The 27,412-nt window shown below is 35.9% G+C and overlaps 1 protein-coding gene across 2 annotated transcripts in view; it reads right to left on the bottom strand.

Moving 5' to 3' along the window:
• Positions 1-26,248, bottom strand: part of P4ha1 (prolyl 4-hydroxylase subunit alpha 1) — a 66,021-nt gene extending 39,773 nt beyond the window's left edge. For both annotated transcript variants that reach the window (XM_048809170.1, XM_015500503.2), the window contains exons 1-5: positions 26,113-26,248; positions 12,047-12,154; positions 10,885-10,981; positions 9,199-9,350; positions 5,516-5,653 (exon numbers count right to left, since the gene is read on the bottom strand). In XM_048809170.1, the coding sequence (XP_048665127.1) occupies positions 5,516-5,653; positions 9,199-9,350; positions 10,885-10,981; positions 12,047-12,122 (463 nt within the window). In that variant the 5' untranslated portion in view covers positions 12,123-12,154; positions 26,113-26,248. The remainder of the gene's footprint in view (positions 1-5,515; positions 5,654-9,198; positions 9,351-10,884; positions 10,982-12,046; positions 12,155-26,112) is intronic.
• Positions 26,249-27,412: the final 1,164 nt, after the last annotated feature.

Genomic DNA, 27,412 nt, shown 5'->3' with positions numbered 1-27,412 from the left:
CAATACCAAAATTAATAAGTAGTACAAAAAATACTGCAGTGAGTAGTCAATGTTATTAACAGCAAAGGCATTATTATCCTCTGATATTATTTTGAGCATATTATAGGTAATACAAAGAAGTGATTAAGTTAATGTCATTAGGAATCAAAATTTTCACTAGAGAAAGGAGATACAAGCCCTGTAATCTTTAATTTGAATCAGAACTAATATGAATCCACATATGTCCCATCTCTGTTCATTAAAAAGACCCGGAATAAATGACAAACAGAAATAAACACCCCTAGAACCTAGCTAGTCTGTTCCTTAAGTGCTATTCCCTGTTAAAAGGAATCAAGGGTTGTTGAAAAGCCTGATTCCAGCTTTGGAATAGAATTTATAAGATAAACTTGGAAAAAACTATGCCCAAAAGTAAGAAAGTTTCCTAGCTATCAAAGAATATGATCATTTCAAAAAGACAAAATGAGATGACAAGCTAATCTGAAGAAATTCACATTGGCAAAATAAGGTAATCTGATTCAATGAATAAAACAGACTGAAATTTAAAAATACTACATATAAAAATGAGTTCATGATATTTTAGATGAAGATCACTGGTCACTAACAAAAGTTATTAGGATATCAGCTAATTATGCTAAAAACTGATAAAGAGGAATGTTCTTGTTATTACAGAATTCCAGCTAATCAAAGTAGATGAAATGAGGAAAATCACCATTTTGTAACCCTGAATGAAATAGTGGCTCTAGGCAATGATCATCAAAGCTCCAAAAACCATGAGATAAAACTCAGAAAAACATTATATGGAAGGATCAGGCTCTCAGTACCTGAAGCTACTCATCAATCAGCATCACAAAAAGTGCAGGAGACATTAGGTGTCCATTCAGATAATTCAATAGAAAGTTCACAGCGCCACTTATGGAATTAGTGAAATAAACCTAAACTGAATGTAACCAAGCCTCAAGCTCTAACCAGTTTATAGGAAAGGAGAGTTAGAAAAAGAAGTTTAAACACCACCAAAGAAGAAATCAGCCAATTCCAGGATGTGGGACATTCCATAGAACATATGTCCATATTTTCCATACTTACCAATAGCATGAAGAATTAGAAAAAGAAAAGAGAAATTTAACCCAAAACTCCAACTATAAAAAGATATCTTTGAGATCATCACAGAAATTGAATATTGACTAGGTATTAAATTATTAAGGGAATAGTATCCATTTTGTTATGCAGGATAATAGCTAAGTAGTTATGTAAGTTTTTTAAAAAATCTGAACAGTTAAAATATGCATACTGAATTATTTGTGAATAAAATAACAGAAATGTCTAGGATTTGTTTTTAAAATATTCCAGCAAAAACAACAAAAAGGAGGAGTGAAGGAAACAGATAAAATACCAAAATATTAAGAACCTTTGGGGGGCTGGGGCTGTAGCTCAATGGCAGAAAGCTTGCCCAGCATGTGTGAGGCCCTGGGTTCGATCCATATAAAAATAAATAAAATAAAAGCGTTCTGTCCATACACAACTACCAAAAAATAAAAAAAGAACCTTTGGAGCTCTATGATGGATACACGAGGCTCATTATGTTACCATCTTTATTGTGGGGGGCATGTGTGTGGGAAAGAGCAAGAGTGTGCACTTACATGTGCACACGAGTGATGTTTGATATTTTCTATAATAAAATATTTGTAAATAATAAAAAAGGAGAAAGCCAAGCTAATCACTTACGCTTAATAACTGATTATTAGTGTACTCCCAAAATGAAGATGAAGTTCCATGTTTTGATGTTTTTCCCCTTAACTAATTCTTTACCTTAACACCCTCCACTCTGGAATACTCTATCTTTGGCCATCTGTGTTGCTGTAGCAAAATACTGGTGACTGGGTAATTTATAAAGAACAGAAATTTATTTTCTCACAATTCTGGAGGTTGGGAAGTCCAAGGTCAAGGTGCCAGCAGGTTTGGTTGTCTGGTGAGGGCTGCTCTCCACTTTAAGATGGCACCTTGTTGCTACATCCTCCAGAGGGGAAGAATGCTGTCTCTCACATGGCAGAAGGCGAAAGGAAAATAGAGCTGAATACTGCAGCTTCTTTTATAAAGGTCTTAATCCTGTTCATAAGGGAGAAGCCCTCATGGACTGATTCCTAAAGGCCCCATTTCATTGGCAATTGCTATGGTTTGGATTTAAAATGTCCCACAAAAGCTCATGTTTTTAAAGCTTGTCCCCAAAGTAGCAGTGTTCAGAGGTGAGGCATTTAACAGATGATTGCCTCCTAAGAGCTCTAACCTCATCAATGGATTTATAGGTTAACAGACTATTGGGAAGTGGTAGAAACTTTAGGAGATGGGGCCGAGTTGGAGGAAGTAGGTCACTGGGGGAGTGTCTTTGAAGGATATATTTTGTCCTCAGCCCCTTCCTTTCCTTCCTTCCCTCTGCTTCTCAGCTACTACGTAGGCAGCTTTTCTGCACTACATACTTCTGCCATGATGTACTGCCTTGCCACAGGTCTAAAAGCAACAGGCCAAGCGACCATGGACTGAAACCATGAACCAAAATATATCTTTTTGCCTTTAAATTGGTTTTCTCAGGTATTTTGTCACAGTGATGGAAAATCGACTAACAGCCATTAAGTTTCAACACCTGAATTTTGGAGGGAACACATTCAAACCACAGCAGACACTAAGAAACTAACTCGGCAGTTTAACATGACATAATTCCAAAAACTAAAACAAGTATATTAAATTTTGGCTTCCCTATGATTTTTTATTTCTGAGAACTGGTGATGCATAGTATAGCAATTATGAGTGTTTCAGGGATATGCAAAACATGTATGAGAATAGTATACCATCAATACATGCAGGTAGCATCAGTAATATTTTTTATGTGACCTAACACTTTGGCTATGTTACTTGAACAAACATAATTAAGAGCATAGGCTTTAGTGAAGTACCTCTGCTGGTCTTATTTTTGATCTAGTTACCATTATTAAAGGAAACTAGGAATCAGATTCTTAAAAGAAGAAAATAAATGATGTGCAGCTTTGAAAGTAGAAGACATTGCAAAGTAGTAAATATGGGGGTAGGAATAGGCTCGACAATGAGAAAAAATGAAATGACCAAAGTTATACAGCCAAAAACAGACCTTAAAATGCTTTCATATAGGGGCTGGGGTTATAGCTCAGCGGTAAAATGTCTGCCTCACACATAAGGCACTGGGTTCGATCCTCAGGCACTGGGTTCGATTGTGTCCATCTTAAAAAAAAAAATCTTGGGGCTGGGGCTCAGCAGTAGTGCACTTGCCTGGCATGTGTGAGGCACTGGGTTCACTTCTCAGCACTGCATATAAATAAATAAAATAAAGGTCTATCAACAACTGAAAAAAAATTTAAAAAAAAAAAACTTTCATACAAAGGGTAATAGTTGGAATCAGGCCTATAAAAAATTAATTGTAAATTCCTTTGGTTCAAAGGAAGAGGCATTGATGACTTATTAATATAAGTATCAGACTGAATATTTTGAGACTCTCTCAAAATAAAAATAAAAATAAAAAAAGCTGGAAATAGCTCTGTAGTAAAGGAGTCCCTGGGTTCAATCCCCAGTACAAAAAAACCAACAAAAAGATCCTAATTTATTGTTACAATACAATCACCTCATGCACTCATGACTTAAACTCATGTTGTTAAACCATACAAATTTGTTAGTTATCTGAATATGACATGCTCGACTTTTCAGCCTTTGTGTATGTTCCCTCAGAATGGAACACTTTTCCTCGGTATGACCACTTCTGCCTTCCTCTTCCATTTTCATGGCTAATGCTTTGTCCATTAGATCTCTTTTTTGGTGGGGGGAGAGGGGGCACCATGAATTGAACCCAGGGGTATTTATCCCCAGCCTTTTTATATTTTATTTAGAAAAGGGCCTTGCTAAGTTGCTGAGTCTGGCTTTGAACTCATAATCCTCCTGCCTCAACATCCCAAGCCACTGGGATTAGAGGCGTGCACCCCCACACCCAGTTAGATTTCAATTTTTAAAATGTTGTCTTCTCCAGGAAGTCTTCCTTAACCCTCCTTATCAAGTCCAGAATTAGGTTTCCAGTTATGTGCTGCCATGGTATGCATTTACTGTAGTATATGTATTCACTGTAGTATATCTTGAAAATATAAGCACCCTGAAAGGCAAAGGTAGAATTCTTTCTTGTTCATTATGTATGCTTAGTTCCTAACATAGTAGCTGGTACATATTAAATAATTAATGTCTATTAAATGTGGCATTTTAAACCAGAACTTTTTTTGGGGGGGCAGTGCTGGGGATCAAACCCAGGATCTTGTATATGCTAGTCAAGCACTCTATCACTGAGCTACATCCCTAGTCCTTCAGAAGTCGATTTTTAAAAATAAAGTTATAATCTTATTGAAAGTGTTACAATATATAGTATTAGCAGAAACAAATTTGCAATTTTGTACATTTTGGGGAATTTGAGTTAATGGAATTATATTCCAGTTTAACAAATTTTATTTAATATTATACCATGTTTAGCTTTACCACTTGATACTTTTATCCCAAATGAAGCAAGAGAAATAACTTTTTTTTTTTTTTTTTTTTTANTCATATTCAGATAACTAACAAATTTGTATGGTTTAACAACATGAGTTTAATTCATGAGTGCATGAGGTGATTGTATTGTAACAATAAATTAGGATCTTTTTGTTGGTTTTTTTGTACTGGGGATTGAACTCAGTGACGCTCAACCACTAAGCCACATCCCCAGACTATTTTGTATTTTATTTAGAAACAGGGTCTCACTGAGTTGCTTAGTGCCTGTTGCTGAGGCTGGCTCTGAACTCATGATCCTCCTGCCTCAGCCTCCTGAGGCACTGGGATTACAGGAGTGTGCCAATGACTTGGGTACAAAGCATCTTGACAAACGACTCATCCCATTGTTTTTTCCTTCCTGAGAAAACCAATTTCAGTATGAACAGAGGCAACATATTTATTTTTTTCAGATGACAGTGACAGGAAAAAGTAATCATAGCAAGCCTCTGTCTGAAAGAAAAAGTGAGTAAAGTAAATTATCATGAAATAAGACATAACTTTAAAAAAGGAGAGCTTTGCCACAAAGGTTAGAAAACAGGATGTTCCATAACATCTGTGTATACTCAACACATCTTGGCTCTTAATTATTAAGCCTATAAACTTTGATTATCAATTCCCTTACAGTTTTACAAAACATTCTAGTAAGAGATGTTCTAACCTAGAAATATGATTGTTTCTTTTTCTAAACACTAAAATTGCCTACTTAAGTTAGTTCCCATAAATACAAGCTTTCCCAGTAACAAGCTAGAAGAACATCCACCACTATTAAGTCCTAGAAAAAGGGACAGTTCTTTTGTTCTCAAAGGTTATGAAACAAACTAAAGTTTAAAATCTTAAAATACAAGTCTTTTTAAATTAACATTATCCTAGTGGACTGAATAGAGCAACCAGGTGATAGACATTACATTGACTGGAAGAATGACCTTACCTGGAAGATTTCCCTTTGAAATGGTATCTGTATCCAGATTGTAAGTGTCCTGGAGACGCAATAGAGCTTTGGCTGCCCCAACCTGATCTTCATCATTAGGAAAGTATTGTCTCTGAATGGTTAGGTTAGAGATAAAGCCTTGAAATAGGAAAAAAAGAGATTAAATTTGTACAACCTCATAGACTTCTAAGAGTCTTTACAAGGATTTTTAAAATTTTATCATTTTCTACCATTCTATGAATGTTTCACGTGTTCATCAAGAAAACGTTAAATACACTGAATGAGATTTGACATATCCCTAATTTGTTCGACCTTCCCAATGTCTTCTAAGGTTAAATTATTTGAGGTAACTGCACAAATTACATGAGTAGAGAAAGATCAACTAACACATAATTGCAAGAAAACAACAATACAATACCAGCCAGCCTGGAAAACAAAAAGTGCCTCCATTAAGCTTCAGAAATGAAATATTTATGAATTTGCAAAGGATATACCTTGGCAATAAATTAAAACTTTCAGATAACAGATGGTACGTAAAATCTGTGCTATTAAAAAATCTGTGCTCTGTTTTCTTCCATGTACCACATGTTATATAGCATGTAAACATAAATTTTAGTGGGATTCTTTGGAGGACAGAAAATTATAGATTTAAGATTAACAGTTAAGCTGGTATACCGAAATATATTTAGAAATGTTAAATTATCAAATACAGTGATAATCAATCAAGATTTGATATATAAAACCTTAATTTAAAGATGATTTATAAATAATATAGCAAAAATCAAACTAACAAATCAATTACTGATAATGATATAACTCCTAAGAAGGATGGATGCTAAATACTCTTTGAGAAATCAAAACCAAAAACAATGAGTTTAAAATTTTTATAATGTAAATGTCATCATTGTAAATAAAAAATAGGTATGAGATTTCTCTCTTATTAACTTTTAATCAGGGGCTGGGGATGTAGTTCAAGTGGTAGCGCGCTCGCTTAGCCTGCATGAGACATTGGGTTCGATTCTCAGCACCATATAAAAATAAAGATATTGTGTCCACCTAAAACTAAAAAATAAATATTTAAAAAAAACTTATAATCAACTATTTGTATTTTGGTCAGCAAAAGATCAGGCATTTTTATGTTAATGGAAATATACAAATATCAACTAGCTGGAAGAAGGCTAACGTTCATATAAAGTTTGAAACTATCCCTCAGTAACAATTTCCACATGGAATTTTACAGACAAATTTCACAAGTCTTACAGAAGATCACAATGTTTTGTGTGTGTGTGTGTAGCACATTATGGGATAACTACCACAGATTAAAACACCAAAGTCTACAGGTCATTATTTTCTTTTCCAGCCTTGTATACTGCAGGTCATTACTTTAGAATGAATGATATGTGTGTTTATGTTTGTGTAAACATGTTATGCATAGAATGAGGGGGGTGGAGAGAGATAGGTGGGTGTTATTTCTTTCAAAATGTTCTCATGGGGCTGGGGTTGTGACTCAGAGGTAAAGTGCTTGCCTCACATGCGGTGAGGGACTGCGTTTGATCCTCAGCACCACATAAAAATAAATGAAATAAAGATAGTGCCCATATACAACTAAAAAAAATTTTTTTTAATGTTCTCATGGTGTTATATATATAGCAAAGAAAATAATCACAGACATTTCCCCTCATAGTGAAGTATTCATAAGTACTTGCAATTACTTTTCAAGATTTCTGGTCTTATGCATAATACAGTAGTCCCCTAAACATAAAGAGACATTCTAAGACTGAATATTGCCTGAAATCATGTATAATACAAAACCTATGTAAACTATGTTTTTCCTATGCATATATACACAAATTTAATGCTTTTTCTATCTTAACAAGTACTTATGATATCACACTTTTGTAGTTTGAGATGCAACTATAAAACAACCATGTTTCTTTTTCTTCACAATTTCATGGAAAATTCATTTTTACTATAGATCCTAGTAATTTTGTGTGCAATTTTTTCAACTTCAGTACATGATTTTTTTCCTATCAAGTCAATAACTTTCACTTAAAAGAAATAACTTTCACTTAAAGAAAATACTTTATGTCTTTTCTTTGGCACATCCAAACTGTCATCACTACTCTTGCACTTTGAGGTCATCATTAAGTAAAATAAGGGTTATCTGAACACAAAGCACTATGATACTGTGACAATGAACTGGTAACCAAGAGAATTACTAAGTGACTAAGGTTGGGTAGCATATATAGCATGGATACACTGGACAAAGCTATGATTCCTATCCCAGATGGAACAGGATATGACAGCATGAGATTTAATCACACTACTAAGAAAGGCACAAAATTTAAAACTGTTTATTTCTGGAATTTTCCATCTAGTATTCTTAAACTATGAGTAACTAAAACTGCAGAATGTAAAGCTGTGCCTAAGAAAGGAATAATATAGTTTACTTCATTGCCTAAAACACTGGTAAGTACTCCTGGAGGATTTTTTGGTTTGTTTTTTTTTTTGGTGGTACTGGGGATGGGACCCAGTAGCATCCTACCACTGAGCTATATCCCTAGTGTTTTGGGTGGTTTTTTGTTTGGTTGTTTTTTTTTTTTTGGGGGGGGGGTGTTGTTTTTGTTTTTTTGTTTTGAGATGAGGTCTTTCTAAGTTACCTAAACAGGTCTCAAACCTGTGGTTCTCCTGCCTCAGTCTCCCAAATGCTAGGATTACAGGTGTGCATCACCATTCCTGGCTATCTTGGGAGTATTTTTATTTGAGACCAGCTCTCTTAGAAATTTTTTTTTCTTTTTTTCTGGGTACCGGGAATTGAACTCAAGGGCACTTAATCACTGAGCCATATCCCCAGCCCTATTTTGTAATTTATTTAGAGACAGGGTCTCACTGAGTTGCTTAGCTGGCTTTGAACTCACACACTCCTCCTGCCTCCACCTCCAAGCTGCTGGGATTACAGGTATGTGCCACCATGCCCAGCTTAGAATATTTTATCTCTACAGCTGACTCAGCATTCTTGCTCCCTCTTTTGGCCACCTTATTACATTCAACAAATATATGAGCCCCTAACTGTATACTAGGCATAATCCCTTTACCTCCTGCAATTCTAGACTAAGTTTTCTGTTACTAAAATATCTAAAACACCTGAACAATTTCAACTACAATTTTACTGTTTCAACTAGGAAGACTTATTCATTATTGGTGTTTGTAGTCTCAGTTTTTAAATTTATTGCCTATATTGAGTAATAGAGTAATCCTAAACTCAGAATAATAGGTAGAACATACTAACACTCTCTTTACGATACCACTCCTGATATTTTAAGAATTGAAAATAAAAATTTATATAGACATCTTTAAAGTCTGAAAGTAATCCTAAATATAAACGATTACCCTCAGAAATGCCAAATGCTATTTGCCAAATAATCTATTCACTTCTGTAGATTTCATAACAAAATCACCAGTGTTAGTCACTAGTAGCATAAATTACTATTTTTTAAATCAAAGTATTCAGGATCTTGACTAAATTAGCTCTGATCTAACCAAATGGAGTTGGGCAATAATTCACTTCATTTACAACATTGATGTTCTAGGAACTGAATTTATGACAAATTTTGGCATTTCTATAGGTGGTGAAAGTATGGCCTTACCCTTTTTTTTTCCCTCATTAGATTCCTCAGACTTACCATCTGACATATCTTTAAGGATCAGATTCTCCAACTCACTCCACTCAGTGTTGAGTCGTTTCATTAACTTGAATGCATTTACAGGATGCCCAACAAATCCTTCTGGATCTTTTGTTGCTGTGCTAGTTAGCTGATCTAACTTCTCTGCCCATCTACAGATGTTAAGACATAAAAATGGAGTATACACACAGTCAAATAAGGAAAAACACAATTTAGTAGCACTTGAAAATAGAGACTAGAGGCTTAAAACTATTAACTTCTTTTTGGGCTGGGGTTGTAGCTCAGGGGTATAGTGCTTGCCTAGCCAATGTGAGGAACTGGGTTAGATCCTCAGCGCCACACATAAATAAAATAAAAGTACTGAGTCCATCTACAACTAAAAATATTAACAAAAAACTTGTTTTTAAAGTAAAATTATAAAGGTTCTTTAAAAAGTAAAATGTTCTTATTAGTAAATCCAACTTGGCAGAATCAAAATATAACTGTAAAAGATTTTTGGTTTAGTTTTTTGTTGTCGATATTGTATGTTTGTTTATTTATTTATTTGCAGCACTGAGGATTGAACCCAGTGCCCTCACATGCTAGGCAAGTGCTCTACCACTGAGCCACAACCCCAGCCCTCATGGTTTAGTTCTGTTTTTTTCCAAATAGTAAACAGAACCTACCTTAGTAAAAGCCGAGATTTGATACTTCTAGTACAAGTAAAAAAAAAAAAAAAAAATTCATTTTCCCATAGGTCCTTAAGGCCAAATAACTGACGATTACAAAGCACAGATAAGCTCAACCAAATTCAGCAACATGTTCATTTAAATCAACTTACACTAAAATTTTTTGTGTGGGTGGGTGGAGTGGGGATGGCATCTTGCCACGTTGACCAGGCTGACCCAGAACTCTTGGGTCCAAGCAATCCTCCTGTCCTACCTCAGCCTCGGGAGTAGCTGGGTTTATGGAAGTAAGCCACTGAACTTGGCTTAACTAATGCCAGAGTTTTACATTCAATATCTAGAAACTAAACAAAAGCCTTAATACTTAGCTACTCATTGAACAAAGAACAGGAATTCTCAGGTCAGGATTAACTATAATCTGAGTCAATTAAAGATAATTAGCATTTGAGAAAAACTACATCAATTAAATAATATTAACTATACTTACCACTATTGGCTCAAAAATGAAGAATGAAGGATAAAGAGAACTTTATCCAGGTGGCTTCATTAGGGGTTGGGGCAATAATAGGATAGATGATATTTTGAAAATATTTGGCACCATTTTGAAAAATGGTCAGTCAATTCCTCATTACCCATCATATCCTCATCTCAATCCATGTTCTTCCACATAAACCCGGACCCAGGCTTTAGCCCTTGTTCACTATACTCTTGCTTTAGCCATTTTAACTTGTTTTCTAAAACTCAAAGATGGTTTTTATTTCTACTCAAAGTTTTAGCTTAAAAAAAGAAAACATACAGGTGGAGGTTTGTTTGTTTTGTACCAGGGATTGAACCACTGAGCTTAACCACTGAGCCACATCCCCTATCCTTTTTTATTCTGAGACAGAGCCTTGCTAAGTTTCTGAGGCTGGCTTTGAACCTTGGATCCTCTTGCCTTAGCCTTCCAAGCCACTGGGATTATAAGTGTGCGCCAGCACACCCAGTTTGGAGTCAATCTTAATAAGTAAAACATACTACTTACTTTTTTATTTGTTCTAATTTGTCCTCTTCGGCCTTAATATAATCTTTCAGAGAAGTCACCAGATCTTTCTCAGTATGGATCAAATCAGTCATCTGACCTATAAAGGAAAGAGGAGAAGAAGGTTTTGCTCATATCCATCTACACAATATTTTAGAACAAGCTCAGAATGATTAAGAATGCTTCATTCTATGGGAAGATTTAACTGGCATAAATGAGATAGGTTAGAGAGGATCATTTTTTCCCTTTTTATAGCACTTGCCTAGTATATGAGAGAGGCTCTGGGTTCTATCCCCAGCAAGATAAAAAAGAAAAGAAAGAAAGAAATTAAGGAGATAAATCAAAATAAAGCCCCAAACTTTATTCTAATCATGTGTTCCAATTTTAATTTTCAATCTACTTAATTTTACAAGCCTTGTCTGTGTTGGCACATTGTCTTTTCATTGACAAAATTGTTACAAAACAATACTACTTTCCAAGGATCAATGTTTGCTTTTTATCACTTCCTTCCTCACCTTTTGTTTTCAAGACTAGAATTAAACAGAAACTACACTAAAAAGGTTGCAAATATTCTATTTTTAGTTATTTATAAGGGATTGAGATTACTCATCATTTTATATGATGAAATCAAATATTATAAATATTTGTATTTTAGCTTACAATTCTATAAGGGTCAAAAAGTCAACAGAATGAAGGCAAACACCTTATTTAAGGCAATTAAAAGTATATACATGAAAATATAAAAGGATACATTTCAAACTCTAAGGAATTATTCTGGGAGCAAGGGGACATGGGGAGATGTACTACAGTCTGTGTACTATACTTGTTTCCCCCCACTTTAACCAATATGCTATTTTTATAATACTTTTATATAAGATCTATAAAAATTATGATGCAGAAAAATAATGTATTCACAGTAGATTTTTAATGGAAAAAGATTAGAAAACAATATGTAGGATATTTGTTTATCTATGCATCAAAAGACTATATGCATTAAATTATTTGCTAGATAAAAAAATCAGTAATTTTCTTTGGCATGCTTTTCTAAATTTTCATAAGCTTCTAATCAGAATATTTATCATGGAACTGCACTGTATACGTTTCTACTAATTTAAAAACACTTAAAAATGGAAAATTTTAAATGCGAAATATAGTTAAGACTTACCAATTGAAGTAAAAAAGCCTGGATGGGCCAAAGACTGGGGAAGTAGAATCCCTATGATTAAAATACACCAGATCATCTTGGAAGACTTAATTTTACAGGTTCACACACCTGCAAGAGAAATAAAACCATTGCAAAAAAAAGAGGAAGAAGGGAAATGTTATTTATCTTTCCCATTTAAATGTTGTTTAAATCCAGATTCCAAGAATTTTTTTTAATCTGTAAATGGACATAATACCTTTATTTATCTATTCTTATATAGTGATGAAGATCAAACTCAATGTCTCACACTTGCAAGGCAAGTGCTCTAACCCCAAATTGATGTTAATTATCATAAACTCAGTGGATTAAACAAAGGGGAAAAGGGATCGGGACTAGGAATAGGAAAGACAGTAGAATGAAAAAGAAAAAATTCTTATAAATTGATATAATAATTTAATTAAATAATTTAATGATAGTTAACTTCTTATTTTTCATGTAGAATACTACCTTGATATTTCATGTTAGAGAAAAAAATTACATTTTTTATTACCTGATAACTTATGCTTAAAAATTTAATCTGAATTTTTTTCATAATAATACAATCAGAGTAGCTGAATAGCAGTGGCTCTTCATATAACCTAAGATATGTTTTCTCTGTGATATAGATAAAAACCATGATATTCCCAGAAGATATGCTTTATTAGATATTGCCAATATATTTTAAAGATGTCAGAATATGTTTTAAAGGAAAAAAATTTCAGAGCTTTCTAATTAATCCTTAAAATTCCTAACTTGTGGGCTGGGGATATAGCTCAGTTGGCAGAGTGCTTGCCTCACATGCACAAGGCCCTGGGTTCAATCCCCAGCACCACAAAAAAAAAAGAAAGAAAGAAAATTCCTAACTTGTTCCATCTTTCTCTGTATGGTTTTAAATTTTTAAATAAATTCAATTAAAACTTGTGCATTTGGGGGTAATGAAAATGTAGGGACACATGATTAAATAACTCTGATAGTACTGAATCATGAATATTAAGTAGGTGAATTGTATGGTATATGAATTATATCTCAATGATGCCTAAAAATAAGAAAAGAAAGTTCATAGTTGTGAATTTTTTTATTTTTTAATCCTGGTAGCAAAGCCCTTCTGTTTCTCTGTGCCACTGGTAGCAGTTTTTTCTAGTGAAAATTCTATACAGCAGATGAGGATATCAACTAAACAACATAAAGGTTTTAACTTGATTTCCCAGATGTCCTACCACCACTCTTCTCTCTCTCCTTCTCTACCCAAACATGAACTTTAAATGCTTCTGATTACCTTACAGGAGAATAAACCACCATTACAATACTGTTTGCCCCAGTAACAGGCTCCCACTGGTTATTCTAATTTGTCACACTGTTCTCTTTGTATAGGCACCTCTGATTTCCAGTGTGAATTTACCTAAACCAACAGGCTGAGTGGAGGCCACAGTGAAAGGTCCCTATTCCAGCTGAAAAATAACACTACTTTCCCTGTAACTTGAATCTCAATAAAAATAGATCACCACAAAAAATGACATTCTGGAAGAACTCCTAAATCTCCTCCCTCAAGTTTGCTGCAAACTTCCAGATACTTCCAGAACCACACAGTAGTGAAATGCCCTGCTTTCTTGGCTGCCATACAGTGATTTTGGGAAGGCTTCTAGAATGTAGCAGATGCAGACACTTCCTTTCCTGGGTTCCTGCCAAAGCACAAGTCTTTTTCAAAACCCGATGCTGTCTGAAGAGTCTAGAAGTTTCTCACTGTTTAAAAAGATTTCTGTCATCATTTTCTTCATGAATAAATGCTATTTCCAAAAAATACAAATGCTTTGTCTGTACTCACAGAAAGATAATCACAAATGTTGTTTGAACTTTTAACTCTAATAAGAAAGTTTAGATTTTTTCAGATGAGATTATTGTTTCACTGCTAAAAATATACTGTCATGAACGATTCTTTGTCAACTTTTATTGTCCTTAAACTTCAAGAACCATTAGCTTACAGAACTAAAAAGATTTCAATGGTGCTTTTCTTCAAATACAACTTGAAAGTTTTATTTTAAGAATAACAGAGCTTACATAAAAATCCAAAGCATTATTCACATAAAGAGTAAGTATTTCTTTACCTTATGTTATGCTTTAAAATAAAGTCTACACAGGTTTAACAGTTATAAACAATAAAACAAAACAACCACAGAGTATCTCTGAAAGCAGATAATTTCTAAATTTACGAATAAGAAAGCAATCTAGATAATTTACACAAATTCCAGGTGATGCTGATATTACTGGGACTAAGGATCATACTTTGGAGAACCACTGGATACAAAAACCCTTGTAATTATGGAATTCTTCCCTTAAATAGCTTTTACATCAACTCACGTTTTGTAAAAATATAACTGAAATTCTAATTACTGTAGGGAATGGTTCCTCTAATCTGTTTTAACACTATGTCTCATTTACCCACATTCATTCAGAAACCTTAAGGAGTATGTTAATGTGCTTTATCAATCACAGATTTTTAAAACAATGATTTCCTTACTCATAGTGTTTTACTTCCATCATTTCCATTCTCATTCAGTTATCAACTTGCAAAGTAAATCATTATAGAACATCTAAGAGTCAAGTGCCCAAAGACAATACAATTTTATATAAAAAAAAAAAAAGGAGATATGTCTCCTGTTCTAAATCTTCAAACAAGCTTGAATAGAATATAAATAGATCAAAGCAGATGCAATCTCCTTTAGGAAAAAAAAAATGTCTCAGGTAGGCCTGGATAAAAGCAAATTGCAAAGTGCACGAATTATTCAACATCAAACTTTCCTAAAGTGCTTCTTCCAGGAAAGTCCAGCCCCACAAACTCAATAGGTCAATCAAACCCTCAGAATAGACTTTAAGAGTTCTACTACACTGTAAATATTTACAATGTTGAGTCATCAGGATTTATTGAATTTTAAGTATAAATTATTCAATAAATTACTAGAATTGGGCATCCAGCAAAAAAAAAAAAAAATTCTATTATCCTTTCGGTTTCACATTTTTTCTTCCAAGAAAAACCTGCAACATTTCCAGACAAATTATCCAACAATTTTAAAAGGCAGACTCAAGATGCTTGATATCCTAAACTTTAAAATTTTTCACAAAGCTCCTTTTAACAAGTCTCTCCACACCTTCCATACTTGTTCTAATTATTTTAGAAGGCTCCAACTTTGTTTTTCCTCATACAGATCTCATATCCAACTGTTGGTTCTCCTGTCACAGTGTTCACTTAAATCATTTTGACAGTTTTCATGATCAACACAAAAGACCAACACAAATTCTGGCCATTACAATGTGCTATGTGTCAAGATGTGGCATGCCTTTTCTATCAAAGATGGAATGGATTTTCTGAGACAACTAAGAGTGATTACTGATGCAAGTAGTTTTATTTTTGCTTTTCTCTGTAATCCCTTAGCAAATTGTCATTTGTTTAACTTAATTCCATGAATTCCAGTCATACTTTTGTTCCCAAAGAATGTGAGCTAGTATCTAGTACTTAGAATCTGATGGACAAGAGCTTTAATGCTATGATCAACTGCTCTATCAAAAACTCAAGAAATCTTGCTAACTTCTTTTCCACACCTTTCTTACTTGAGCAGTGAACCGAGTTGCTGACTTAATTAATTCCAACTTAATAGCATTTTAAGACTCATACTGGGAGTCAGTTCCAAGTCAAGATATTGCCCTTTATTAAAAGTGCAACATGGGGGATCATTTAGAAGTTCTTCTATCAGAGAAAACCTTAATATAAAATCATTTCAGAAAACACACCTCTGATTTTGCCTATTATACCTCCATTACTCCTATTCTCTTCTAGAAACTGCCTCTTCTACCCTTTTGATGCTGCTCTCCTCTACCTTCAACTCATCCTCACAGTTTTAGCAGTCATGTTACAAACAGCATGATCCCTAACTAAGTGGCTCATAAATTTCTGGAAATTTTGGAAAGTGAGAAAGAAATGGCACTCACTCTTTGAACTATATAAAGTAAGTTCAGGAGAAATTAGAGATCAAGCTCTGTCATATAGGTCCAAAGAGTGGATGAAGCAGATATACAGAAAGACAAGACGACGAACAAGATGGAGAAGAAAAAATATATTCTTGAAGTCTAATCATACTCTTAATCTCAATTTTTTAGACAATTTCCTATTTATACTTACAATTACCTAATGTGCTAGGAGTTGGGTTTTTATTGAGCCCAGAGTACTAAAAAATAATCTGTCTCCTCATCCCTGTGCTTAATGCAATATTTCTCAATAACTGCTTTTTGCTTGTTAAAGAGATCCAAAAATACTACTTCTATATCAAAGGTAGTTTATGAATATGTGACTTAATCTACTTTTTTAAAGATTTAAACTGGAATTCAGGTTCACTTCAAGTTAAATTAACTCGATATTTATTCTTTTATTTATTTTTTTAAGTGCCAGGGATCAAACCCAGATACACACACACACCCCAGGCAAACATTCTACCACTGAGCACATGCACAACTTAATGTCTGAAGTTCTGCTCAGCTAGGAAAATCAGATACTCCTAAATCAGAAACTTTTTAATGTAGGTTAATGGAGAAGTTTGACAAAGATATCAATCTTATTATTATTAAAATGGTACCATTCTTTCACTAACTTTGAGACTATGTGTTTTAAACTACATAACAGTTGAATATTCAACTATTTCAAACACCTTCTTAGAAATACATACATTCCTAATATGCAAAAAAGGTCAAAATTCTTGCTTCCAGGATAGAGAAGCTAAAAATTTACAGTAAATCAGTAAATGTCAACCTTTATTTGATGGTTCTTTTAACAGGAACCAGGAATAAGCCAAAGGGTAAGGTGTAAATATGAAGGTCAAATGTGACTGCCAGCAAGTAATTTAAAAAGCAATAATTTATATCAAGGTGCTTAGGTTACCACCTGGAACACAGAACACACTTAAAAAATGTCAATTACTTTTGGATGTGGGGAAAAACTCAATAATAGCTGAATTTGTCACCAAAGATGTCTCATGGGGCACAGAAACAGAAATGACCTGGAGAAGAAAGCTCAATTTCAACTCTGGTTAAGATAGCAAGAAGGAACAAGTAGCCCAGACCCCTAGAAGACAGATGCAGGTCCTTTATGTTTTAGGAATTTTGAGAAGACAATAGACAGAGGCTGAAGGAAGAAGGAAAAGAAAGAAACAGTAAATGATATATACATTCCTTGATGTTGCTTAATCCAAATATTATGTTGTTATGTCCAAATATTAACTTAGTCTAAAGGTTTATCTCAGAAATAAAAAAGATTTTTTTCTTCTTTTGCATACAAATATCCAACAGTTCCAGACTGTCTTCTATTGAATTGCCATTTATTTTTCCCAAAAGAATTGACCATTTTTGAGCATCTGAATTCTTTTTTTAGTTATTTAGGTGGACACAATATCTTTATCTTTAATGTAGTGCTGAGGATCAAACCCAGCGCCTCACGAATGCGTGGCAAATGCTCACCCTCTGAGCACAATCCCAACCCTGAGCATCTGAATTCTTATTTTGTTCCATTGATCTACACATCTTTTCTCTAAAACCATACTGCCTTGATTACAGTAGCTCTATATCAAGTTGAAATCAAGTAGTGTTTTAGCTTTTTTAGTTCCTTTGCTTTTCCCTATAAATTTTAGAATCAGCTTGTGAGTTTCTATAAGAAATCCTGCTGAAATATGGACAGAAACTGCATTGAATCTATATATTTCAGGTGGATAACAATGTACATTTTTAATAGAGCTTCCAATCCTTGAGCATGGTATAATCAGTGTTTTTTAATTTTCAGCATACAGATTTTGTAAAGTGAATTCTTCAAATATTTCATGTTTCTGGTGCTGAGATGGTAATTTTTTTAATTTCAATTTCCAATTGCTCACTACAAGTATAGAGAAATGCAACTGATTGATCTGTATTGACCTTCTATCCTGAAAATCTGCAGAATTCACTTATTTACCATAGCTGTTTTTGAAGAGCCTTTTAAGTTTCTACATAGAGATGTTGTCTGATAACAGAGATTTCCCTTTGAAATACACTTTTTAAAAGAATGAAGACAAGCCACCAACTGGAAAAAAATTACTTCCCTATCACATAAATTCAAGTCATTCCACTCCTAGAAAAGAAAGCATATGCCCTGCTAAAGATTTGTACATTAATGTTACAGATTTATCACAGTCAAAAATGGGGAGGGGCTGGGCATGTGGCTCAAGCGGTAACGCGCTCCCCTGGCATGCGTGGGGCGCTGGGTTTGATCCTCAGCACCACATAAAATAAAGATGTTGTGTCCGCCGAAAATTAAATATTAAAAAATTCTCTCTCTCTCTCTCTCTCTCTAAAAAAAGGGGAGGGAAACAGCCCAAATGTCCATCAACTGGTAAATGGATTTTTTAAATTATGGTAACTTGTACAATCTACTACAATTTAACAAACAACAAAAAGAAATGAACAACATGGGTGAATGTCAAAATAATTATACTGAGGGCTGGGGACGTGGCTCAAGCGGTAGCGCACTGGCCTGGCATGCGTACAGCCCGGGTTCCATCCTCAGCACCACATACAAAGATGTTGTGTCCACCGAAAACTAAAAAATAAATATTAAAAAATTCTCTTTAAAAAAAATAATAATAATTATACTGAGTGTAATAAGCCAGACTCATACTCTATAACAATATATATATAGAGAGATTATACTAAACAATCCCATTTATATAAATCTGTAGAAAATACAAACTAATCTCAAGTGACAGAGAAAAATGGTTTCTTAGGGATGAGAAGCAGAGGAGGAACTGCAAATTCATAAAAAAAAATCTTAAGGGTGATATTTTTACTTAACACCATCACAATTCTAGTGTTCACATGTAACTTATTTTTTTTAGTTGTAGATGGACACAATACCTTTATTTTTATTTATTTATTTTTATGTGGTGCTGAGGATCAAACCCAGTGCCTCACATGTGCCAGGCAAGTGCTCTACCACTGAGCTACAACCTCAGCCCTAGAGTGTTTTTTGTTTGTTTATGGGTACTTTTTTTTTTTTTTAATATTTATTTATTTATTTATTTTTAGTTATTGGCGGACACAACATCTTTGTTTGTATGTGGTGCTGAGGATCGAACCCAGGCCGCACGCATGCCAGGCAAGCGCGCTACTGCTTGAGCCACATCCCCAGCCCTATGGGTACTTTTTTTTATTTGTTCCTTTTAGTTATACATGACAGTAAAATGTATTTTGACATATCATACACAGAGTATAACTTCCCCTTCTTATGGTTGTACAAGTTACACTGGTCATGTATTCATATACAAACATAGGAAAGTTATGTCAGATTCATTCTATTGTATTTCCCATTCCCATTAGGCCTTCCTTCCTCCCATTCCTGCCCCCCTCCAATCCAGTGAACCTCCACTGCCCTCCCCCTCGACCCCCACAAGGTCCACTGTGGGTCAGCATCTGCATATCAGGGACAATATCTGGTCTTTGGTTTTTTGCGGATTGGCTTATTTCACTTAATATCCTCCAGTTCCATCTATTTACCAGAAAATGCCATAATTTTATTCTTCTTTACAGCTAATATTCCATTGGGTATGTACCACATTTCTTTATCCATTCATCTGTTGAAAGGCACCTAAGCGAGTTCCATAGCTTACCTATTGTGAATTGAGCTGCTATGAATATTATGTGGCCACATCACTACAGCATGCTGATTTTAAGTTCTTTGGGTATTTGCTGAGGAGTGGGATAGCTGGGTCAAATGGTGGTTCCATTCCAAATTTTCTGAGAAATCTCCATACTGTTTTCCAGAGTAGTTACACCAATTTGCAGTTCCACCAGCAATATATGAGTGTCCCTTTTCCCCCACATCCTCACCAACATTTACTGTCACTTGTAATAGTGTTTTTAATCAATTAATTGAGACCTATTCTCTAAATATCTTTGAGGTTAAAAGAAATGACAGTAAAATTTGAAACTATGTAACTTTGAGAATGTCTTCATGCAACCTTTGAATATGAATAAATCTGTATGAATTTAAAAGGTGTTGGGACAGGATTCTCTGGAAATGAGGCAATAACAAAGGTCAATATAGCAATGCTGAGAGATCCAAAATGTTTTGAGGTCCTAAATTCAAACAAGTAGATTTTAGAAACACTAAAATAAACACTTATTGATTAATTTTTGAAGGAACTAGATCTATAAATACAGCTAATCTTACAGTGTAACAATAGTTCTGAGCCTATTTAAAACGAGTTAGTTGATATTTACTGCACTCTTATATAAACATATAAACACATCCTCCATTCTGTATGTTATTTCAAACAAGAAGCTATTATTCTTTAAGCACAATGTAAAGTAACAATATCACTATGTGCAATAAGACTTAATGATCACAACACAGAACCCAGAAGAACATTTCCAGGACAATTTTTCTAGAAGTAAACAACAGTGCAGTCTTTGTATACACATTTTCCTTCTTTAGTGAAATAAACATTTCACAGAACAATTTTTGGTTAGAAAGCTTGAGAAATTATTTGGACAATAGAGCTAGGGAGCCAGGTGAAAAATCTTATTCAGAAAATAGAAAACAGATTAACCACATCTTAGTGATTAAAACTTTATAATTTCCATTTCTATTACTTATTCCCCAGAAACCTTACTAAATACCTTCCAAAAATTTAATGTTTATAAAAATTTGGGGAGGTGCACCAGGGATTGAACTCAAGGGCACTAGACCAGTGAGCCATATCCCTAGCCCTATTTTGTATTTTATTTAGAGACAGGGTCTCACTGAGTTGCTTAGTGCCTCGCCATTGCTGAGGCTGGCTTTGAACTCGAGATCTTCCTTCCTCAGCCTCCTAAGCCACTGGGATTAAAGGCGTGCACCACCACCCTGGCTAGTAATTTTAAGATGCTCACAGAATCCACTTCTGTCACTGTAGACATGAATAACAGAACACAATAGTTTTCCTTTATCCACAGGTTCACTTTCTGTGGTTTCAGTTACCCATGGTCAACTGTGGCCTAAAACTATTATTTTAGTGCAATGAGGAATTAAGACATTTTGAGCACAAGTGTAGTGATCTGGCAATTTGGATATACAAAGAGAATCCATAAAGTGCTTCCAAAGTAACATTCAAAATTTTGAGAGACCATATCACATGACTTTTATTATAGTATAGTTATAATTATATTTTAATTTATTGTTCTATTTTAATTTATTGTTCTTAATCTCTTACTGTGTGTAGAGGAAAAAAAACAATATATGTACAATCTGATACTGAGGCTTCAGACATCCTTGGGGGTCTTAAAATGTAACCCTCGTGGATCAGAGAGTACTACTATATACCGCTCTTCTACTTGATACTTCATACGATGTTCAAAGCTTTTTTCATGACTTGTAGTTGTTGACTATCAATTCTTGGGTCTTATTAAGTTCCAAAATCAAAGTAAGTTTGATTCCTATAACTGAAACATCTGTTTAATTCATTCTGCATATATTACAGACAAATACCCACAGGTACCTATAATATTACTCAAATCTCATTCCCAATACAAAAGAGGTTATTTATGTATGCTTGTATCTCTGAACATGATCAATTCAGGCCAGGATCCATTAGTTCAGAGTAGAATAGCCAAAACTGGTTAGCAACCCCTTTCTTAATAGATGGATTATAGCTTCAAGACTCAGGTATACTTTACTCAACTTCAACCCTCCCAAGGCTATATTGCCAAAATGCCACTTTTCTTTACCCTGGTCTAACTCTCTTCTTTCCAGCCTTCAATTCCCTTTTTTTTTTTCTGATGCCAGCTGAAGAAAATGTACATAAAAGACTATTCCTTATTGCAGAGGATAAGAATCTAGATAGGTGCTTCCTTTCAGCACTGACTGATTTAACAGAGTAAAATAATAGCATTATTTTAAGTATTCATGTTCTGTTTTTTTCTATGAAACATTTTTCATTACTCTTTTGATACTCCCAGTCATTTAAATTGAATGGAAAAGACTGTTAATTACTACTAGCCAGGAATTCAGGTTTATTTCAACTCTAGATACTGAAAACATTTCTAATACATCATCAGAGATGATGAAGGAATACGAAATATGAATCAGAGCAGGTGACCTGAGTCCAAGTCCTAGTTTTGCCATTTACTGAATTCTTGAGCAAATTACTTGACTTTTCTGAGTCTTGTTTTCTTTATACTGTGAAATGGAGATAATATAAAACTACCTCACAGAATCATCTTCAGGCATTATAATATATAAAGAAACTCTTCCTAAGGTGCTTTAGTTATCTGGCAGATCATATAAGAGGACTTTCCAAGTCTTTTTAGAGTCCAGTCCAATCCCTGGATGATTAGAGGAAGAAAAGAATTACTGACTGCTATGGTTTAGATGTGGTTTGTACACCAAAGGTTCATTTGTGAGAAGCCTGGCCCCAATGTAGTGATGTGAAAGGCAGTAGAAACTTTAAGAGTTGGGCCCTAGGGGCTGGGGTTGTGCTCAGCGGTACAGCGCTAACCTAGCACATGTGAGGCCCTGGGTTCGATCCTCAGCACCACATAAAAATAAATAAATAAAGATACTGTGTCCAACTAAAAAATAAATATTAAAAAAAAGAGAGAGAGTTGGGCCCTAGTGGGAGGTGGTTACCTTGTTGAGGCACTGCCCTTAGAAGGAATTAATGCTGGTCTCAGAGTAAGTTTGTTTCCCCAGAGTGGGCTGTTAGAGAGAGTAAGCCTGAACCCTCAATTTCCCTGGCTTCCTGTCTCACCATGTCATCATTTTCACATACACTTCCACCATGGTGATGTCATCTACCATGAGGCCCTCACACCAGAGCTGAGCAGAAGCCAGTGCCACGCTTTTAAACCTCCAGAAGAACAATCTAAATCAGCCTAATTTAAAAAAAAAACACCCTGTCCTATTTTCTCATAGCAATAGAAGACAGACTAGTATATGAATAAGGTTTTAGTGTCATGTGTTTCTTTCTTTAGAGAATACTAATGGTCATACTGATCATCCAAGGAATGATCAGTATAAAGTTCAAAAACTGTTGGGAGTAACCTAAATGAGAAGCCTTTTGAATTCTGTAAATTTTTATTCATGCACAATATTTATTTGACTAGAAGACAGGATAGCTTCAATTTATACAAATACATTTCACCAAATAGGAAGAGAAATTTAACAAGTTTCACATATATATATCTACTTTGTTTGACTCATCTCATATATTTATATACACACCCATTATTGTTTAATTGTAAGATTCAAGATCTCACTGTAAGAACAGCAATGAAGTTTAATCCAAGAGTGATACAATTTATTTCTGTTTACCTTCATGCCTATTCTACTTTGAGTGACAAACCAAATATGTCACAATATGGTGGGAATACACAATATGATGTACTATCATTGACTTGGCAATTCAATAATTCTAACAATCTATTAACTTTTCTTAAAACCCTTTAAGCCAAGTGGGTTGGGGTTGTGGCTCAGGGGTAGAGTGCTTACCTGGCATGTGAGAGTCACTGGATTCTATTCTCAACACCATATATAAATAAAATAAAGATCAACTATACACACACACACACACACACACACAAACAAAAAAAAAACCCTCAAAATTCATGCCTAATTCAATTTTCAGAAATATTCAAGAAATTCAAGATGCCTAGATAGCCTTAAACATCAGCTTTGCATGCCTTTTATTTTTTCTAGAGTATCTTATAATAAGAGTTCATGAGTAAGGAGAAGGCAGAAATGGTATATAAAATCCCATGTTAGAGCATATTTGCCCTTTCTGACCTAGGACCACACTTTCCAGCAGTTTTCCAAAGGATTCCATGACCTTGAAATAAGTTGAGAACCACTACTATGTATATCCCCTAGGTCAATAAAAGAGCAGTAACTACGGTCCAGTTCATAATCACTAAATAAAATAAACATCCCTTCCACAGAAATGAAGACTCGCAAACTTTATCACTACTCTAACTCTTGCTTTATCCTTGGAATAAAAGAAGGAGTTTGAATTTAACTGCTCTATAAAAGATGCTGCTTGTCAGTATACAGTTCACTCTGCAGTAACAGAAAAGGTTAACATCTCCTTACCAAAAGCCAAGGTCCCTCTCTTCTACAACATGGACTACACAGGTGATATAGTTTTCTTTTTTCAATGGTTGTTTAAACAATAATTAAAAGTTGTACACAATTTTCATCTGTTTTACCAACTAAGTACCAAGACAAAAAATGGCCAATGTAATTATCCTCTTATCAAAAAGACCTGGCTTTGAGTAATTTAAAATTCATTTCAGTATGTCAATGGAAACAGCATTACCCATTTTAAGAGAGAAAAAGTAGTCCTTTTTCTTAGACTGTAAATCCAAGAAGCTTTTGCCATTAGCTATCAAAAACACTGGTAGGACTTACAAGAGCCAATAATCCAAAACCAAAACTGACATGATTTTTAAAGGTAAGTGGTAAAATCTATTCTTCTAAAGAAAAAGATAAAATTTAAGTTTCATATTAAGATTACTTTAAGCCAAAGTTAGAGAAAAATCACAGAATGACTATTCATGTTTCAAATCAAGGTAAAATATATTCAAGGTTGTTCACTTTTCAGCTTCTTGGCTATTTTCTGCTTAAGGTACCTATTTTCTCCATATAAACTAGATCCAAAGAACCCTTCAAAGTATTTAACTTCCAATGTTCCTGCTCTGCATGCTGAATATTTCATCTGATTATTTTAGGAAAAGACTAGCCCCATTCATAAGCTACATCCAAACCTACAAGGGCAAATACGTTACTTCCCAGAACCTTAAAAAAAAAAAAATGAGCAAAAGTTGATGAAAGAACACTGCTGCCACGTCTTTCCCCCTCCCCCACTCACGTAGTGGCCACTTCATCCCTTCAGAGTGCATTCCAAGGGAAAGTCCTAGAGCCACAGCTCTCAGAGAAACAGTTAAGTAGAAATTGGCAAACGTCTTAGACATTTTAGATCAATTCCTAAAAGGGGATTTAGCTGCTTCTTTATCCCTTTAAGACAGTGCAAAATTCCAAGAGTCTTCTCCACTCTGCGGAACGCATGTTAGCGTCTAAAAATTGAATTATGTATTTAATAGGTTCGATTATTTAGGAGAACTATTCTCATTCTTACCGTACCATCCCTCCTCCCCTAGAAACATGTATCTGGAGGCCAGTCATATAATCCAACTCAAAATTCTCACACAATCATGAAATGTTTGACTTAAGTGGACTTTTAAACTCTGCAAATTCTCGAGGGCGGGGAGAACTCATGTGCCTTTAAAAAGATTTATGGGGACGAAGAGGGAAGCAGCAGCCCAGCTTCCCCAACTGGGAGATGTGACAGCAACTTCCTCGGCTCCAGCAGCCCTAAACTCGGTGCCCCCGGCTACGTGTGGCTGCTGAGGCAGCACCCCCGGCGCGCAACAGATGACTTCAGCCCTAACTTTCAGAGAAGGTCCGCTTCCCGGACCCGACGATTTTTTTCGATAGCGCAAAATGCCTGGAGAGCTTCAGCCTCAGCTGTAAGCTGTAAAGCCCACTCTCCATTGCCACATGCTAACCATCTGCGGCTGTGGCAGCCAAAAACCCACGCCCCACCCTCGCGTTCCTCTCAGCTTTGTAGGGAGCACCAGGTACGAAGGGAGCTTGGAAAAATCAACAGGGCGATTCCTGCCCGGGAAGGAACATTCAAGAAAGTCCTGGTCCCTGGGGCGGGGACAGAGGCTGCTGCAGCCCCAACGGTCAGAGGCGGGATGGGGGCAGAGGTGGGAAGGGGAGCCCCGAGGAGAGCAGCCGGGCCTGCGGGGCAGCACGAGGGCACTGGGAGACCGGGACCCGTCTCCAGCGGAGAAGGTACCCAAGCTGCTGTAGTTAAGCGGAGACCCCCGCCCCCCAGCCACCCTACCACAGCCGGGAGAGCACGGACCGCTGCGGCAGCGCGAGGTGGACCCGGGCTGCCCCTGGGCCACAGCCCTTCTCCAAGGTCGAAGGAGCGTCTCACCTGGAAAGTGGGACGGGAAGGCGGCGCGCTCTTCAGTTCCTGTCGCCTGCACTCGGGCCGGCTACCTACTCCCTGCCCTCAGCCCGCTGGCGGCGCAACTGGGCAGCAGAGGGAGCCAGTTAGCCCTTTTATAACCTCTAGGCCGCGACGGCAGCTCCGGGGAGGAGGCAACTGCAGCCCTCGCTACGTGAGCTCGATCACACCAGCGCCCCCAGGACTGCGCAGGCGCCTCAGCTCGAGCCTCCCTCCCGCCCCCACCCGCGGCGGGTGCGTGGAGTCGAAGGCGGAGAGCAGGAGCTGGGGCTGGTCGCGCCGCCAAAGCGGGCAGGCCTAGGGAGTAACGCGCGTGCGCAGTGGTGTCTCCACGCTGTCGTTCCCGCGGATACCACGGGATTTCCCCGCTCCTGTTCAATTTCATGGTCAGCGCCAGGTCTGAGCAACGAAGCCACCAGCAAAGGCATATCTTTAAAATGAAAAGAGGAACAAGGAAGCATAGAAAATATAGCAGAAAGGAATCCTGGAGTGGAAAATAATACAGTGCGTCCAGTCTAGTGTCTCAACTATCTTGGCTTAAAGCCTTTTTGCTTTTTAACCTCCCTCTCATATCTCTATAGTCATTTTATAGGAATCTCACTCTATCTCCCATCTTTATTCTTTATCAGCAGATAGTAGGCTAAAAGCTCCAGAGTCAGATTATCTGGGTTTAAATCCTGCTTAGTCCTTTGTAACGTTGGGCTTTAACCTTTCTCATATCTTTTTCCTCAACTACAAAATAGGAATGACGGTATTATCTGTCTCCTAGGATTAGCATGTGAAAATGGATATAAAGCACTTAGAACATGCCTACCATACAGAAAGGATTTGATAAATATTATAATTTATTGTAAGTAAGTCCTCTAGGGTCTGGGGGTGTAGCTCAGTGGCAGAGCACGTACCTAGTATACATGAGCCCTGGGTTTGATCCCCAGTCATGCAAAGAAAAGGGAGGAAAAAGAAAAAAATATATACTAAGTACTCTAAGACACCAAATAGTGCATTGGATCTTAGTCATTTCTAAAAGAAGAAAGCTTTACTATCAAGGAGCAGCAAAGGTGATTTTCCTCTTGTCAATGAAAAGAAAAAAAAAACTTCCCTACAACATTTTATTCATTAAAAAGTGTTCACACAAAGTTTTCCATATGTACCAGAAAGTATATTCAGGAGGTGTGGTTGAGTATACAGATATCAAAATAGATAAAGCCTACTTGGGAGCTTCAGGCAACCAAAAAAGTAGATAAGGTGATGCCTTAATCAGTGGTTC

This window comes from Marmota marmota, unplaced genomic scaffold (genome assembly GCF_001458135.2).
Source record: "Marmota marmota marmota unplaced genomic scaffold, marMar, whole genome shotgun sequence".
Classification (NCBI taxonomy): domain Eukaryota; kingdom Metazoa; phylum Chordata; class Mammalia; order Rodentia; family Sciuridae; genus Marmota; species Marmota marmota.
Note: the sequence above shows the minus strand (reverse complement) of the source record. Positions and strands in the feature narration are given on the sequence as shown.